Source organism: Balaenoptera acutorostrata, chromosome 11 (genome assembly GCF_949987535.1).
Source record: "Balaenoptera acutorostrata chromosome 11, mBalAcu1.1, whole genome shotgun sequence".
NCBI lineage: Eukaryota > Metazoa > Chordata > Mammalia > Artiodactyla > Balaenopteridae > Balaenoptera > Balaenoptera acutorostrata.
In genome coordinates, this window is record NC_080074.1 from 106,800,344 (window position 1) to 106,816,667 (window position 16,324).

Consider the following 16,324-nt stretch of genomic DNA (forward strand, 5'->3'; position numbering starts at 1 on the left):
CTGAATTTTTAATTTTATTTAATTTTTATTTAAACTTAAAAAGCTGCATGTGGCTAGTGGCTGTAATATTACTAGACACACAGGTCTAGAACTCAGTTTTTTATCTTCCTCTCTAAGCTAGCCCCTGTTCTTACAGTGATTTGTTAAGGGTACCACCTGCTATCCAGGCTTGAAACACAGGGGTCATCCTTTAACTCTTATCTCTGCTTCCTTCCCTCTTTGTGAACTGTTATCAACTGTTCCAATTTTGTGATGATGCTCCCATTATCCTTCAGGTCCTGCCTCAAAGTACTGCAAATGTCTCCTGATGTTTCTCCTTCATTTCATGTTTTCTCCATTATGTATTTTGCATGCTACAAGCAGATTGAGCTTCCTCACATTGCCTATTACATGGAGAGCCCACAGTTCCTCCCTTTTCCCTCAGGCTGTTCTACAAAAGAGACTTTCGCTGGTTTTCCTGATCCTATTACCTGTTGTGTCTCATGTCTGTCAGTTGCTTTGGACTGTAAACGAGTTATGCTTATTCCTATCTGTATTTTTCCCCTTGAGCTGAGCTGCTCTAGAATAGTAGGCTTCTCTGGTAGTGGTTCCTGCTGCTTCCCCTGTCTGTTCTTGTCTCCTTCCCGGGCCCCTGGGAAACTGCATTTAGGCAGGGCCATACGACTAGTCCTAGCCAGTGAAATGTGAGTGCAGGGGGTTTGTGGCACTTGTAGGCTGTGGCATTTAAGAGCCAGTATGCCTCCTCCCCATTCTTTTTCCCTTGCCTTGTGGATTTAAGGGGGATGTATGTTCCTAAGGGCATAGTTGTAGTAGGGCAGGACCACCATCAGGCAGGGTTGCTGAGTGACTGTATGACAGTTTCCTTACCTCCAATTTCCCGGGTTAGATATGGAGCACAAGGGAGAGATGGACCTTTGGGTTAAGTTGCTGGCTTTATTTATCACTGCAGCATAGACTACCCTGTCCTAATTAACATATCTCCCATATTTACACATTAGGGTGACCAACTGTCCAGTTTGCCCGGGAGTGGGTAAAACTGGAAAATCCTGGGCAAACTGGGTGAGTTGGTCACCCTAATACATAAAGTACTTTCCCATCTACCCAAATTCCACTTATTTATGATATTTCTTAACTGTAACAGACTTCATGCTCACAGAAAACCAGGCCTTTTCAACCCCTGTGATTATTAAGTTTGTAAGGACCTTAAGCAATTACATAAGCCTGTGTTGATCAACTTTTTCCCCCTTGCTTGAGCATAGAATTTTTTTCTACCTGAACATTGTAGGATCTGAGGAGTTTACCTGCTTTGACGTTTTTGTTTTGTTTTTGAAATTTGGTTGTTATCCTTGTATTGTTTCCTTAAGCCTAAATACAGAGTATTATGTCAATACATAAATACAAATGTGTATGCTAACTTCTTAGAAGGAAAAATTAGGTCCTACTTGCTGTCTTTGCTGCTTTGCTGTCCGATTTGTTATCTAAAATGTGATGTAGAACTCCCTTCTATGCCATGCTGTTATAAATAGGGCCTGCTGTAGCATGCATTGGTGCAATGTGGTTAGGGTTTGGTTTCAAATTCATGAAGCAATAGGTGTGAAAAGAAGAGGCTAAAGGAGGTGACCCTATTCATGACTCAAGACTTCTGTCACGTTAAATGTCTTTCATTTTTTCCTAAGTGAGTCATGTGCTGGGTACATACTTTTCCATAAATAGTTAACTCTGAACTTTTCCAGAAGTTGTCAGCTCTTCCAGACTGTGTTAGTTTGTTGAATATGTTCAAGATTATATATTCTCACTAGTAGAAGTCCTGCTGACTTACATATATGATGCCAGATAATAACTTGTTCTGTTCACCTTTGCATCTTTTAATATAGAGCACCTTGGTGTTGTAGTCATTAATAGGGATTTAGTAAGACATTTCTTAGGTTAGGAAAGAGGGTAAGTTCATGTCTGTTAATTAGTAATGTGACTGTCAAATACATGTCGTGATGCTGGCTTGTTATTCGTTCAGCCGTTAAGCACTAACCCCCTATTCTCCCCTCCTCTCCCTCCCTAGGCAAACACTATTCTACTTCTGTCTCTATGAATCTCATTTGAGTGGAATCGCACAATATTTGTTCTTTTGCGTCTGGCTTATTTTGCTTAGTATAATGTCTTTAAGGTTCATCCATGTTGTAGCCTGTTTCAGAATTTTACTCCTTTTTAATGCTGAATCATATTACATTGTATGCATAAGCACATTTTGTTTATCTGTTCGTCTACTGATGGGTATTGGATTATTTCTACCTGTCGACTATTGTGAACAATGCTGTTATAAACATTTGTGTACAAATAATCTGTTTGAGTCTCTGCTTCCAATTCTTTGGGCATACACCCAGGTGTAGAATTGGTGGGTCATCCTATGTTGGATTCTTTTGAGGACGTGCCACCCTTTTTTTCCCACAGCAGCTGCATCATTTTACATTCCAGTCAGCGGTGCACGGGGGTTCCAATTACTCCACACCCTCACCAGTGCTTGTCGTTTCCTGCTTTTTTGTAACAGTCATCGTAATGGGTGTGAAGTGGTATCTCACTGTGGTAGCTCATTTCTTTTTATTGCTGAATAATATATCATTGTATGGATGTACCATAGTTTTTTTATCCATTCTCCTATTGAAGAACATCTTGGTTACTTTCAAGTTTTGGCAATTATATATAAAGCTGTTATAAACATTCATGTGTAGGTTTTTATGTAGATATAAGTTTTCAACTCATTTGGGTAATATCAAGGAGCATGATTGCTAGATTGTATGGTTAGAGTATGTTTAGCTTTGTAAGAAACTACCAAGCTGTCTTCTAAAGTGGCTGTACCATTCCCACCAGCAGTGTATGAGGGTTCCAGTTTCTCTTCATCTTTGCCAAACTTACTATTGTCCGTGTTTTTTATTATAACTATACTGGTGGTGTGCAGTGGTACCTCATTGTGGTTTTAATTTGCATTTCCCTAGTAGCTAATGATGTTGAACATCTTTTTTTTTTTTAATAAATTTATTTTATTTATTTATTTTTGGCTGCGTTGGTTCTTCATTGCTGTGCGTGGCTTTCTGTAGTTGCAGTGAGTGGGGGCTACTTTCGTTGCACGCGGGCTTCTCATTGTGGTGGCTTCTCTTGTTGTGGAGCATGGGCTCTAGGGTGCATGGGCTTCAGTAGTTGTGGCACGTGGGCTCTAGAGCTCAGGCTCAGTAGTTGTGGCACATGGGATTAGTTGCTCCGCGGCATGTGGGATCTTCCCGGACCAGGGCTCGAACCTCTGTCCCCTGCATTGGCAGGCGGATTCTTAACCACTGTGCCACCAGGGAAGCCCTGCAGTTGGAGTTTTGATAGGGATTACATTGAATCTGTACATCACTTTGGGGAGTATCACCATCTCAAATCAATTTTTCAAGACAGATTCTCATAACCCGATCCCAGTAGTGTTTCACAATTCATTATTTCCAGAGATGTGTACTGTTTAATTTTTTTACATTCTTTCTATCAGGAACAGGAGATGTTTGATCCTGACTACTATGAACCCAGAGTTTGAGTGGGTGCGTGTTGGATTTTCTTTGCATTCTTCTCTTTAAAATCCGTCCTTCCTCAAATCTCTCCCCTAATCTGCAGGATAGCTGGGGATGTGGTAACACTGGAGCCTGAAAACTACTGTTGTGATTGACTATTTTGGAATTTCGTTGTTTCTTTTTTTTTTTTTCTTTTTTAGCTGTGTTGGGTGTTCGTTGCTGTGCGTGAGCTTTCTCTAGTTGTGGCGAGCAGGGGCTACTCTTCGTTGCAGTGCACAGGCTTCTCATTGCAGTGGCTTCTCTTGTTGTGGAGCATGGGCTCTGGGCACACGGGCTTCAGTAGTTGCAGCACGCGGGCTCAGTAGTTGTGGCGTGCGGGCTTAGTTGCTCCATGGCATGTGGGATCTTTCCAGACCAGGGCTCAAACCCGTGTCCCCTGCATTGGCAGGCAGACTCCCAACCACTGCACCACCGGGGAAGTCCAGAATTTGTTTCTTAAAAATCTGGTTTCTTACTTACTGGTCCAGTATGGTATCATTTGGAGTATTTGTTTTTGCTTTTGAATGAATAATTGAACTATGTTGTCTGTACTATTCAGTAGATGTTTGATTATAATCTGATTTGATTATAATTTGGTTATAATCATTTGGGTTGTCAAGAGCAGTATTTGTCAAGTTTAATTGCCTGAACACTTATGAAAACAGAGGTGATGGAGCCCTGCCCCAGGCCTCCTGAGCCAGATGCGTCATGCTGGGTCCTGGGACTCTGGAGCTTTGATTATTACTTCATCGCTATTTAATGCTCTCTCAGTAATTTTAATGGGCCCCACTTTGGGGAACCATAGATTTAGACAGCGTTTGCTCTGGAAGGTCTAGGCCATGCATACAGCTGTTCTAAGCTTGTTGGTCTGATATTCATTTTGAGTGCCTTTCAGGGCTGGAGTATGATGATTGCTGACTCACCTGACCCTTCCTTTGACACGGAGGTGGGTTGGATTTAGTGTACTAAAGTCTGTTTATCTTTGAGATATTTTTCTGGGTTTATAGTGCAGGATTTATGCTGCATTGGTGCTACTGCGTAGCTCTGTGCTTTTGAAAATCAGGGTGGGGTGGGGGTTGGTTGAGTGAAAAAGCAGTGAATCTGTCTGTGTCATTGGTTATTAAAGAAATAGCCTTTTGTATCCTGACAGCAGTAGACTTTTTCTGGTTTAGGTTTTCCACATGGTTTATTATCAAGTACGACAACTTGTCGTGTGTAATTAGCATCACATTAGTCTCATGAGAATAGATACGCCTTTAATCAGCTGCTTTTCTTTGATCGGGCAGGATGAGGCATACTGTAACCAAGACATTCCTGTCATTTACTTTGCGGCCTGGTGGTGGTGTTGGTGGTGCTGTGATGGGTGTGAGGGTGTGTATGTGTCTTAGGTGTGCATATTTTCCTGAAAGGGGCAGATGGCAGATAAAACATTCAAATATTCCTTATTTTTCATTCATTGTACTTCAAAAATTGTAATCATATGTTTTTGAATTCAGTAATAATTTTACTTATCAGAATATCTACTTTCTAATCTTATTTCTGTATAATTTATTTGAGCCTAGGCAAGTCATTTCTGAAAACTCTCATAAGCTTGGAGATGGTGGTTGAGGTCTTATTCTTTCCATTCCTCCTCCTCAGTGTTCTCCATCACAATCCATCACCATAAATAAATGTTCTCGTTACTGTCCTGTGTAGGTAGTTGTTCTGTATTCTTACTCTCTTACATAAAATGACTACTCATTTTCTTTATTTCTTTTAACTTTTGTCATTTGAGGTAGCCTCAAAATATACTGATAACTTTTTTTAATTCCTCTGAATCTATTTATAACTTTTATTTTATTGTCTTTTTTTTTAAGTGTCCTTTCTTCCCAGTAGAGTTGTCGTGTCATACATTGTAATACTTTGAGTCTTCATCGCAGTGACAGTGATAGCTATTGCTGTCAAGTATTCGTGTACTTTTTTAGTCCTTACTTGACCCAAGTCTAGGACAAAGAGACTACCTCAAATAGTTGGTAGTTTGTAATCAGGTCAGATTAATGATAATAAACTATAATATCATTGAATGATATAAGACAGTATATATTTAAGTGTTAAAGTATGTGGCACAGATTAAATGATATACATGTTCAAACATCAGTGATACGTAAGTAGTCAGTGAAGTTACTGTGGAAAAGTAGAGAGACTTAAATTGGTCCTTGCAGGGAATTCTCTGGCAGTCCAGTGGTTAGGACTCGGCACTTTCACTGCCGAGGGCCCGGGTTCAATCCCTGGGCAGGGAACTAAGATCCTGCAAGCCGCCCGGCGAGGCCAAAAAAAATTGGGACTTCCCTGGTGGTGCAGTGGTTGGGAATCCGCCTGCCAATGCAGGGGACATGGGTTTGAGCCCTGGTCCGGGAAGATCCCACGTGCCACAGAGCAACTAATCCCATGTGCCACCACTACTGAGCCTGCGCTCTAGAGCCTGCGAGCCACAACTACCAAGCCCGCACGCCTAGAGCCCGTGCTCCACAACAAAGAGAAGGCCCCACTTGCCGCAACTAGAGAAAGCCCCTGCGCAGTGACAAAGACCCAACCGCAGCCATAAATAAATATATTAATTAATTAATTAATTAATTAATTAAAAAAAATTGGTCCTTGCAGGGTGGACAGAATTAAATAATCAGGAAAAGGAAGAGCAGTCCAGGTTAGGTAAAAATGTCTTTTTTTGTTAGTGAAGAAATTGGCAGTGAGTTCATACTGGGTGGGAAGAGGAATTAATTTTTAAAAATTTCTTACCATATATCATTTAATGTCTCTTATAATTAATACATAATGGGAATAAATAAATAAATTCCAATCAAATCAGAATAGGAAGACTCTACATTTCCATAGTGAGAGCAGTGAATTTGCTTCTGAGGCAAAGCCAAAAATGAGTGAAGGTATACGGTAGGCCCTCCTTACCCATGGGGAATATGGTCCAAGATTCTCAGGGGATGCCTGAAACGGTGCCGGTTAGTACCAAACCCTGTGTGTACTGGTGTTTTCCTATAATAATGGGCGGGTAGTGTATACAGTCTGGATATGCTGGGTGTGTTTCAGGTCTCAGGCGGGATGGAGCAGGACCCCACCAGGTTTCACGACACTAATCAGAATGGTGTGTAATATAAAAGTAATGAATTTTATTTCTAGAATTTACTATTTAGTATTTTCCAACCGTGGCTGATTGCGGGTAACTGAAACCACAAAGGGGACTACTGCATTTAGTTCCCAGGATTTTTTTCCCATAACCAGAAGCTATACTATTTTCCTTAAAGTGGAATGTTATTCTTTTAAGAGAATTGTTTTTTCACTTAGAGCTTTATTACATAGGGCACAAAGAAATGCAGTAGAAAATGTCAATATCAAATACAGTATTACATTTCAAGACACTTTCTTAATATAATTGTGGATAAAAGCTAAGGAAATGGCACCAAAGTGCAGCTCAGTTATAACAAATAGGTAATATTATCTGGGGATTTTTCTGATGATCCAGCTTAATTTGAGGATAAAATCTAGAATGCAGGGAATGGAGGGACTACTTCTCATGTCAGGAAGCCTTATAAAAAGTTTCCTCCAACAGATTGTATTCCCTGGAAAGAGTCTGAAATATTCAGGAGCTCTATATTTCTGATTAAGGACGGGTCAGAAGCAAGCTGGCCGATGTTGAGTCTGAGATGCTTTTGCAGCACTTAAAAGGCTCACCCAAGCTCTTCAGCATGGCGCTCACCCTGCTTCTGCTGTGGGAGTGCATGTGAAGGAGGGTCAGCTAGGTAAGAGAAGGGTTTGTCCTAAAAGCACTGTGTTCGCTGTAGCTCATGGCAGTGACTGATCAAAATTCTTCCATTGTTGACCACGGCAGAGATTATTTGAGCCTGGAAAAAGTTTGAAGGCAAGTCTCTTCGAGGCAGTCACATCTGCTGGAAATTTGGAAAACCAGGGGGGACTGAAGCTTCCTGGTAAAACTTCCCGGGTGAATTTATTGTGAAATGTACCCTTATATTTAAAAAATTAACTTTCATTCTGTATTTTTTTAATATAAATTAATGAAACTCTGTTGGACATGTGTTCAGGAAAAAATATATTTTAGTTTTATTTTTTTAATATTTATTTATTGGTTGCATCGGGTCTTAGTTGCAGCATGCAGGCTCTTTGTTGTGTGCGCGGGCTTCTCTCTAGTTGTGGCACGTGGACTCAGTAGTTGCGGCATGTGGGCTTAGTTGCCCTGCGGCATGTGGGATCTTACTTCCCCCACCAGGGATCGAACCGGTGTCCCCTGCATTGCAAGACGATTGTTAACCACTGGACCACCAGGGAAGTTCCTGTATTTTAGTTTTAGATCAATTGATATTAAGCCATTCTCTCTTGCAGCAATTGAAGAGTGAGAGTAACTGTTGGTGTTATAAGAGATACTTTATGTCACTTGGCATTATCTAAACTGTCAGAAGGTTGTTTCTGCTGGTCCAGACTTAGAGTACTGAAAACAGATTCTGTGTGAGCATCATTGATTAGAAATCTATGATAAGCTGATTCTATTCACAGGGACAAGGTTTGGGGTAAGATCACTGTGCAATGGTAACAACCCATTTTAGAGAGTCAAAAGGATTGGTGGGTGGGAGCCACTATCTTTTGAGCATTTTTGATGTGGTGGAGCTTGACTAATTTATCTCACTGCCCTTGACAGCTTCTCTTTGTGATAGGTATTATTCTCCTGTTTACTTAAGAGGAGAGGTTCAAGAAGATTATTTTCGTTGCCTAAAGTCACGTGTAATGAGCTGGAATGCTTGGCCCCAAAGCTTACCTTCCCCTTTACTGAGACGCCTTCCAGGAAGCCAGAGGGAGAGAGAGAATTTCAGTGAAAGAAATAAGATTGACCCCAAATAATTCCCCAGTCTGTTGACCCCAAATATTCCCCAGTCTGTGTTTGCCTTGTTTTAATAATGTTACGTATATTCTGGAAGTCACTTTACCTAGTGTAATTATATTAATCAGTGATGTTGTAGAGCCGTCTAAACTACAGATTACTTTTAAAAGGAAAACCTGTTCTAATTATAAGCAGTACTTGAGATTTCTTACAAGTCTGGAAGTGAAATAAGCCAGTTCCTGAAAGACAAATGTTGTATGATGCCACTTGTATAAAGTGCTTAGAGTAGTCAGAATTGAGAGAGAAGAAGAATGGCGTTTGCCAAGGGCTGAAGAGAAGAGGTAATGGAGAGTTACTGTGTAGTGGGTCTAGAGCTTCAGTTTTACAAAATGAAAAGAGTTCTGGAGATGGATGGTAGCACAACATTATGAATGTATTTAATACTACTGAACTGTACACTTAAAAACGGTTAAGATGGTAAATTTTGTTAGATGTATTTTACCACAGTAAAAAAAAAAAAAGTTGGAAAAACAAAGCCTATATGTAAAGATAGATTTTTATGCTTTATGAGAATTTACAAAGATTACCTTATTTATAGGATACATTTTGTCTTCAAATTTTGCGTAAGATTGTCTTTTTTTTTTTTAATTTATTTTTGACTGTGTCAGGTCTTAGTTGCAGCATGTGGGATCTTTCTTTGCAGCGCATGGGCTTCTCTCTAATTGTGGCACTTGGGCTTAGTTGCCCGGTGGCATGTGGGATCTTAGTTCCCTGACCAGGGATCAAACCCTTGTCCCCTGCATTGGAAGGCAGATTCTTTTTTTTTTTTTATTTTTGGCTGCGTTGGGTCTTTGTTACTTCGTGTGGGCTTTGTCTAGTTGCAGCGAACGGGGGCTACTCTTCGTTGCGGTGCATGGGCTTATCATTATGGTGGCTTCTCTTGTTGCGGAGCACAGACTCTAGGCACACAGGCTTTAGTAGTTGTGGCACGTGGGCTCAGTAGTTGTGGCGCACGGGCTTAGTGGCTCTGCAGCGTGTAGGAACTTCCCGGACCAGAGCTCAAACCTGTGTCCCCTGCATTGGCAGGTGGATTCTTAACCACTGTGCCACCAGGGAAGTCCCTGTGTCTGTTTTATGTAATTAGAAAACTTATCAACTTTATTAGGTATAATTAAGAAAAATTGCATGTATTTAAGGTGTACTACGTGATGGTTTCATATAAATATACTGTGAAATGGTTACCACAAGCAAGCTAATTAGCATTCATTACCTCACATAGTTACTGTTTTTTTTTTCTTCTCCCTCACCCCTCTCCCCCTGGCAACCACCTGTTTGTTCTCTGTGAGTCTGTTTCTGTTTTCTTAGGTTGGCTCATTTGTTTTGTTTTTTTAGATTCCACGTATAAGTGAGATCATATGGTATTTGTCTTTCTCTGTCTGACTTATTTCACTTAGCATAAAACCCTCCAGGTCCATCCATGTTGTCACAAATGGCAAGATTTCATTCTTTTTTTTATGGCTGAGCAGTATTCCATTGTATTGGGTTGGCCAAAAAGTTCATTCGGGCTTTTCTGTTTCATCTTACAGAAAAACCCGAACGAACTTTTTGGCCAAACCCCCCCCCCCCCGCGCCCCCCCCCCCCCCCCCCACCAAATCTTCTTTATCCATTCATCCGTTGACGGACACTTAGGCTGTTTCCGTATCTTAGCTATTGTAAATAGTTCTGCATGAACATGGGTGCCTGTGTGTGTATGTATGTGCGTGTGTGTGTGTATATATATATATATATATCTTTTTGAATTATTTTCTTCAGAATAATACCCGGAAGTGGAATTCCTGGATTGTATGGTAGTTCTATTTTTAATTTTTTGAGGAACCACCATATTGTTTTCCATATCGGCTGTATCATTTACATTTCCATCAACAGTGCACGACCTCGCCAACATTTGTTATTTATTGTCTTTTTGGTAATAGCCATTCTGACAGGTGTGAGGTGATAATCTCATTGTGGTTTTGATTTGCATTTTTCTGATGATTAGTGATGTTGAGCATCTTTTCATGTGCCTGGTGGCCATCTTCTTTGGAATGTCTGTTGAGGTCATGTGCCCAATTTTAATTGAGTTTTTTTTTTTTTAATGTCTAGCTGTATGTGTTCTTTGTATATTCTGGATAGTATCATTTGCAAATATCTTCTCCCATTCATTAGGCTGTCGTTTTGTGGCTAGTTTTTTTCACGGTGCAAAATCTTTTTAGCTTAACATAATCCCATGTATTTTTGCTTTTGTTTGCCTTGTCTGAGGAGACATATCCAAAAAAATATTGCTAAGATCCATGTCAAAGAGCGTACTGCCTATGTTTTCTTCTAGAAGTTTTATGGTTTCAGGTCTTATAAGTCTTACAAGTCTTTACTCCATTTTGAGTTTTTTGTGTGTGTATATGGTGTGAGAAAGTGTTCCAGTTTGATTCTTTGCATATAGCTGTCCAGTTATCCCAACATTTTTTTAAAAAATATTTATTTATTTATTTTGGCTGCTCTGGGTCTTAGTTGCAGTATGTGGGATCTTTGTTGCAGCATGTGGAATCTTTAGTTGCAGCATGTGGGATATTTTAGTTGCAGCATGTGGACTTCTTAGTTGCGGCATGCATGTGGGATCTAGTTCCCCGACCAGGGATTGAACCCCGGGCCACCTGCATTGGGAGCAAGGAGTCTTACCCACTGGACCACCAGGGAAGTCCCTTCCAACATTTATGGAAGATGCTATCTTTTCCCTATTGCCTCTCTTGTTGTAGATTAATTGCCCATATAAGCGTAGATTTATTTCCAGGCTCTCTGTTTTGTTCCATTGATCTTTGTGTCTGTTTTTGTGCCAGTACCATGTTGTTTTGATTCCTGTAGCTTTGTAGTATAGTTTGCAATCAGGAGTGTGATACCTCCAGATTTGTTCTTCTTTCTCAAGATTGTTTTGGCTATTCACGGTCTTTTGTGTTAGCTGTGGGCTTGTCATATATGGCCTTTATTATGTTGAGGTATATTCTCTCTTTACTCACTTTGTTGAGAGTTTTTTTTATCATAAATGGGTTCAGAGTTTTTATCATAAATATCATAAAAGCTTTTGAATTTCATCAAAAGCTTTTCCTGCATCTGTTGAGATGGTCATATGATTTTTTTTTTTTAATTTATTTATGGCTGTGTTGGGTCTTCGTTTCTGTGCGAGGGCTTTCTCTAGTTGCGGCAAGCGGGGGCCACTCTTCATCGCGGTGCGTGGGCCTCTCACTATCGCAGCCTCTCTTGTTATGGAGCACAGGCTCCAGACGCGCAGGCTCAGTAATTGTGGCTCACGGGCCTAGTTGCTCCGTGGCATGTGGGATCTTCCCAGACCAGGGCTCGAACCCACGTCCCCTGCATTGGCAGGCAGATTCTCAACCACTGCGCCACCAGGGAAGCCCCTGGTCATACGATTTTTATTCTTCAATTTGTTAAGATGGTGTATGACATTGATTGATTTGCAGATATTGACCCATCCTTGCATCCCTGGAATAAATTCCACTTGATCGTGGTGTAATCCTTTTAGTGTACTGTGTATTGTTGGAGTTGGTTTGCTAATAGTTTGTTGAAGATTTTTGCATTTGTGTTCATCAGTGGTACTGGCTTATAATTTTCTTTTTTTGTGATATCTTTGTCTGGTTTTGGTATCACGTTGATGCTGGCCTCATGGAATCAGATTGGAAGCATTCATTCCTCTGCAATTTTTTGGATAGTTTGAGAAGGATTGGTACAATATTAACTCCTCTCCAAATGTTTGGTAGAATTCACCTGTGAAGCTGTCTGGTCCAGGACTTCTGTTTTGAGAGAGGTTTTTAATTACTGATTCAATTTTATTACTGGCAGTGGGTCTATTCATATTTTCTATTTCTTCCTGATTCAGTCTTGGGAGATTGCATGTTTCAAGGAATTTATCTATTTCTTCTAGGTTGTCCATTTTATTGGTGTACGGTTGTTTATAGTAGTCTCTTATGATCCTTTGTATTTCTGTGGTGTGGATTGTACCTTCTCCTCTTTCACTTTTTATTTTACTTGGGTCCTCTCTTTTTTTTCTTCATGAGTCTGGCTAAAGGTTTATCAATTTTGTCTATCTTTTCAAATAACCAGCTCTTAGTTTCATTGATCTTTTCTGAGTTTAGCCTCTATTTCATTTATTTCTGCTCTGATCTTTATGATTTCTTTTCTTCTAATTTTGCGCTTTGTTTGTTCTTCTTTTTGTACTTCTTTTAGGTGTAAGGTTAGGTTGGTTATTTGAGATTTTTCTTGTTTGCTGAGGTAGGCTCGTATTGTTAAAAGCTGCCCTCTTAGAACTGCTTTTGCTGCATCCCATGGATTTGGGATTCTTGTGTTTCTATCTCCGTTTGTCTCCAGGTATTTTTTAATTTCCGTTTTGATTTCTTCAGTGACCCCACTGGTTGTTTAGTAGCATATTGTTTTAGGTAATGTTTTAAAATTTTTATGTATGTAGTTTCAACTAAGATACATACATAGGCAGAAATGTTAAATGAAATGTCATTAAATAAAATATATATTAACCATGACATTGAGAGGATCCTTTCTGTTGCATTTCAACTAGAAATACCTAAGGAATTTTATATTTTCCACAAAAAAACCTTTTGAGGGTCTGAGTTTTATTTTAGTTAGTCTCAGCTCAGAAGGAAAATGTTTTATGTAGCCTGAAGGAAAATTATTTTTGTCAACTTTGAAAGTTGAAATCTAATCAGATAATCTGTGACATATAGAAATGTTTAACCTTTTATTTTTCAAATGAATTTTAAAGACCTACAGATGCTCTGATAAGTTTCTTGACCTAAATTAAATTAGTAAGCTCATCTTTGAATTCAGAATTTTTTGTTTGCAAAGGATGAAAGCATATTAAAGCCTAAAACCTCTGTTTATAAAACTTGTCAGTGATACAAACAACTGTAAAAATACTGGGAATATATAAAATAAATATATTCTGAGTATAGATATATTCTGAATAGGAGGAGTGAGCTATCATAGTTGGATTCAGTGTTTTAGATGAAATGATGACACTCTGCCCCAAATATCTGGGGCAGGAGAAATTAGTAAATTGTTAAGCATCTGGTTTATTTTTCTCCTTTGGAGTCTTCCTCTTTGTTCTCCATTCTGTGCTACAGACCAGGACCTTACTTTTCCTTTTACTGCATGAGAATAGCTTGTGCCCTATACTTTTGGTATATTCATGGTTTTCTTAATTTGGAGGATATAAATCTTTTGATGATAATGGGCCTTCTCTTGAGCTGCAGTTTACATGAAGATGTGAAGGTAAGGGGCCGTGAATGTCATTTTCAGGAGACATTATTACTGATCTAGACAGTCTTGTAGGTTTCCTTTTCTGTTATGTCAAAACTGTTTCTGAGCTGTTTCCTTCCTAGCAGCCCAGCCAGATGATGAGGAGGACACAGCCTGCATTAGCAGTTCTGTACTCACACTGGCCTGAATTCCAGTCACAGCTCCTCCATAGTTGTGGGACAACCTACCCAGGCCTCAGCTTCCTCATCTTTACGTTATCTCCTAGCCCCTAGTCAAGATAATGAGTTTTGATTTTGTATTTTCTGACTTAATGCTTAAAATCCTACCCATATTCTAATGTTTTCTTTCCCCCTCTTTCACTAGTAACCTTTCTTATTGGTTTCAGGGGTTCAACAGGATATAGCTTCACAATCTCTGGATCAAGAAGTTTTATTAAAAGTTAAAACTGAAATTGAAGAAGAGCTAAAATCCCTGGACAAAGAAATTTCTGAAGGTCTCTTTATCCTTATTTTCCTGGTTAATTAGTGGGTTCTGTTTGGTATGGTTTCTTTCTTTTTTTTTTTTTTTTTTACAGTGGAGTGTTCACAACATTACACAGCTTCATGGGTCTAGGATTATAGGGGTGAAACTAGAAAGTACCTCTTTCTTTCCTGGGGGAATCTGTTTATAAGTTTCTAAACTATACCCAACAGATTAGATGGAACCTTTTCTGGTGTTAAGTAATGCACTGAACAGTCATGTTAAGGTACTACTTTCCGTTCAGTGTGATTGATATCTTTATATTAATAACACTAAAGGGAGAAATGTAAGCGTGCTGCTTTCATTTTTCATGTGCTATAGATGGTGGTGGCAGTGATAACATTTTTAACACCGCCAAAAGAAACACTATATACGTTGACAGTAACTTCCCACTTCTAGTCCCACCAGCCCCCTGTCTCCATCCCCAATCCATCTGCTTTCTGTCTCCATGCATTTGCCTTTTATGGGTCTTCATGTAAATGGAATCATACACTGGGTGGTGTTTTGTGACTGGCTCTTTCACTTAGCATAGTATTTTCAAGGGTCATCCACGTGGTAGCACAGATCAGTACTTCATCCCATTGTATGAGGAATAATATCCCACTGTGTAGATACAGCACATTTTGTTTATCCATTCATCAGTTGATGGATATTTAGGTTGTTTCCACTTTTTGGCTATTATGTATAATGATGCTATGCATATTCACGTACAGGTTTTTGTGTAGATGTGTATTGCCCAGTAATTTTTATTTTTTTATTTTTATTTGTTTGGTTTTTTGTTTTCTTTTTTTTCTTTTTTTTTTTTTTTGCCATGCCATGCGGCTTGCTGGATCTTAGTTCCTGACCAGGGATCAAACCCAGGCCCATGGCAGTGAAAGTGCCGAGTTCTAACCACTGGACTGCCAAGGAATTACCTGCCCAGTAATTTTTAACAAGAAAAAATAGAAATCATGTTTATAAATCAGCTCCCTGTTAGTAAAGAAAAAATATGAATAGAAATTTACAAAAATCCAGAAACCTAATGTTAATGTTCTCTTTTATTTTCCTTTACTGACATTTTTAACTGATTAATGTTATAATTCTGTTTTAATTCTTGTCCATTTCTGATAACAGTACTGCATGGCAAAATGGGCAAAAGGCAGAAAAGAAAATGGCAACGAAAGCTTATATGCACTTCCTCATTGAACCTGTATTCCCCAAGACTTGGCATCAGAGTGGGCGTTCTCAGGCTTGCTCAGACCGTGCAGCGTCTGTGAACTTTGTAGCCATGTATATCTTTCTTGAAGAAATACATACTTAACTCTAGTGAAATTTGCAGCCTTCTAGGAGCAAGCTTTGGATTAATGCAATAAATGCTTTATGGAGGTTATTGATAACCCTTGGGAGTAGGTACAAGCCACCTGCTTTCCTGGGAGTCTATGCCCTGCATCCCATTTGTACCCTGGACCAGGGATGATCTGGCCTCTCCTTCCTGCAGTTAGAGCAGGGCTGTGTCTGTGTAACGGATTGAGGAAGCAGAGGAGAAGCTGGTTGTGTGAGTGGGCAGCTTGTATACTTTTAAAATATATTCATGTGCATGATTGTGAGTTGGGAAGTTCACTCTAAAAGGGAATGAAAGTCATGAGGTCCTCTAAGGTGGAATAACTGATTAGAATCTGGTTTAAGAAGAGCCGCATTTGTAAAGGTAAAAACAAATCTTAAGAGAGGGGTGATAGAGCTGGGAGTTGCTCTCATTTATCATTCTTTGACTGAATGGGTCTGCGGTAATATACAAAATGGGTTTGTGTATTTTGCCATGTCAGTTTAGCCTTTTTCTTCTCTTGAAACTAAGATTTTTCATAAAAATCTTTCCTTAAAAAAAAAAAAACACCTCTAAATTTAGGGCCTTTCAAAGGAAACATTAATATCCCATAACGATTATCTGACATTTTTAAGTGGCTTATAACTATTAGCTAGTTCCCAGTGGTTGGCATCTTAACCCCCTGAGCTTTTACAGCACAGCTTCTGACACTGCTCGTTAACTTGGGTTTT

General features: G+C 39.5%; 1 protein-coding gene across 4 annotated transcripts in view; it reads left to right on the forward strand.

Moving 5' to 3' along the window:
* Positions 1 to 16,324, forward strand: part of BCL2L13 (BCL2 like 13) — a 69,521-nt gene that overhangs the window by 25,070 nt on the left and 28,127 nt on the right. For 3 of the 4 annotated variants that reach the window (XR_009009694.1, XM_057556373.1, XM_057556369.1), the window contains exon 3: positions 14,160 to 14,267. The exons of the other annotated variant lie outside the window; for it this stretch is intronic. Coding sequence is in view for 2 of the 3 variants with exons in the window: in XM_057556373.1 (XP_057412356.1) it covers positions 14,160 to 14,267 (108 nt within the window). In the remaining variant the exon portion in view is untranslated. The remainder of the gene's footprint in view (positions 1 to 14,159; positions 14,268 to 16,324) is intronic. 4 annotated transcript variants of the gene reach the window in all.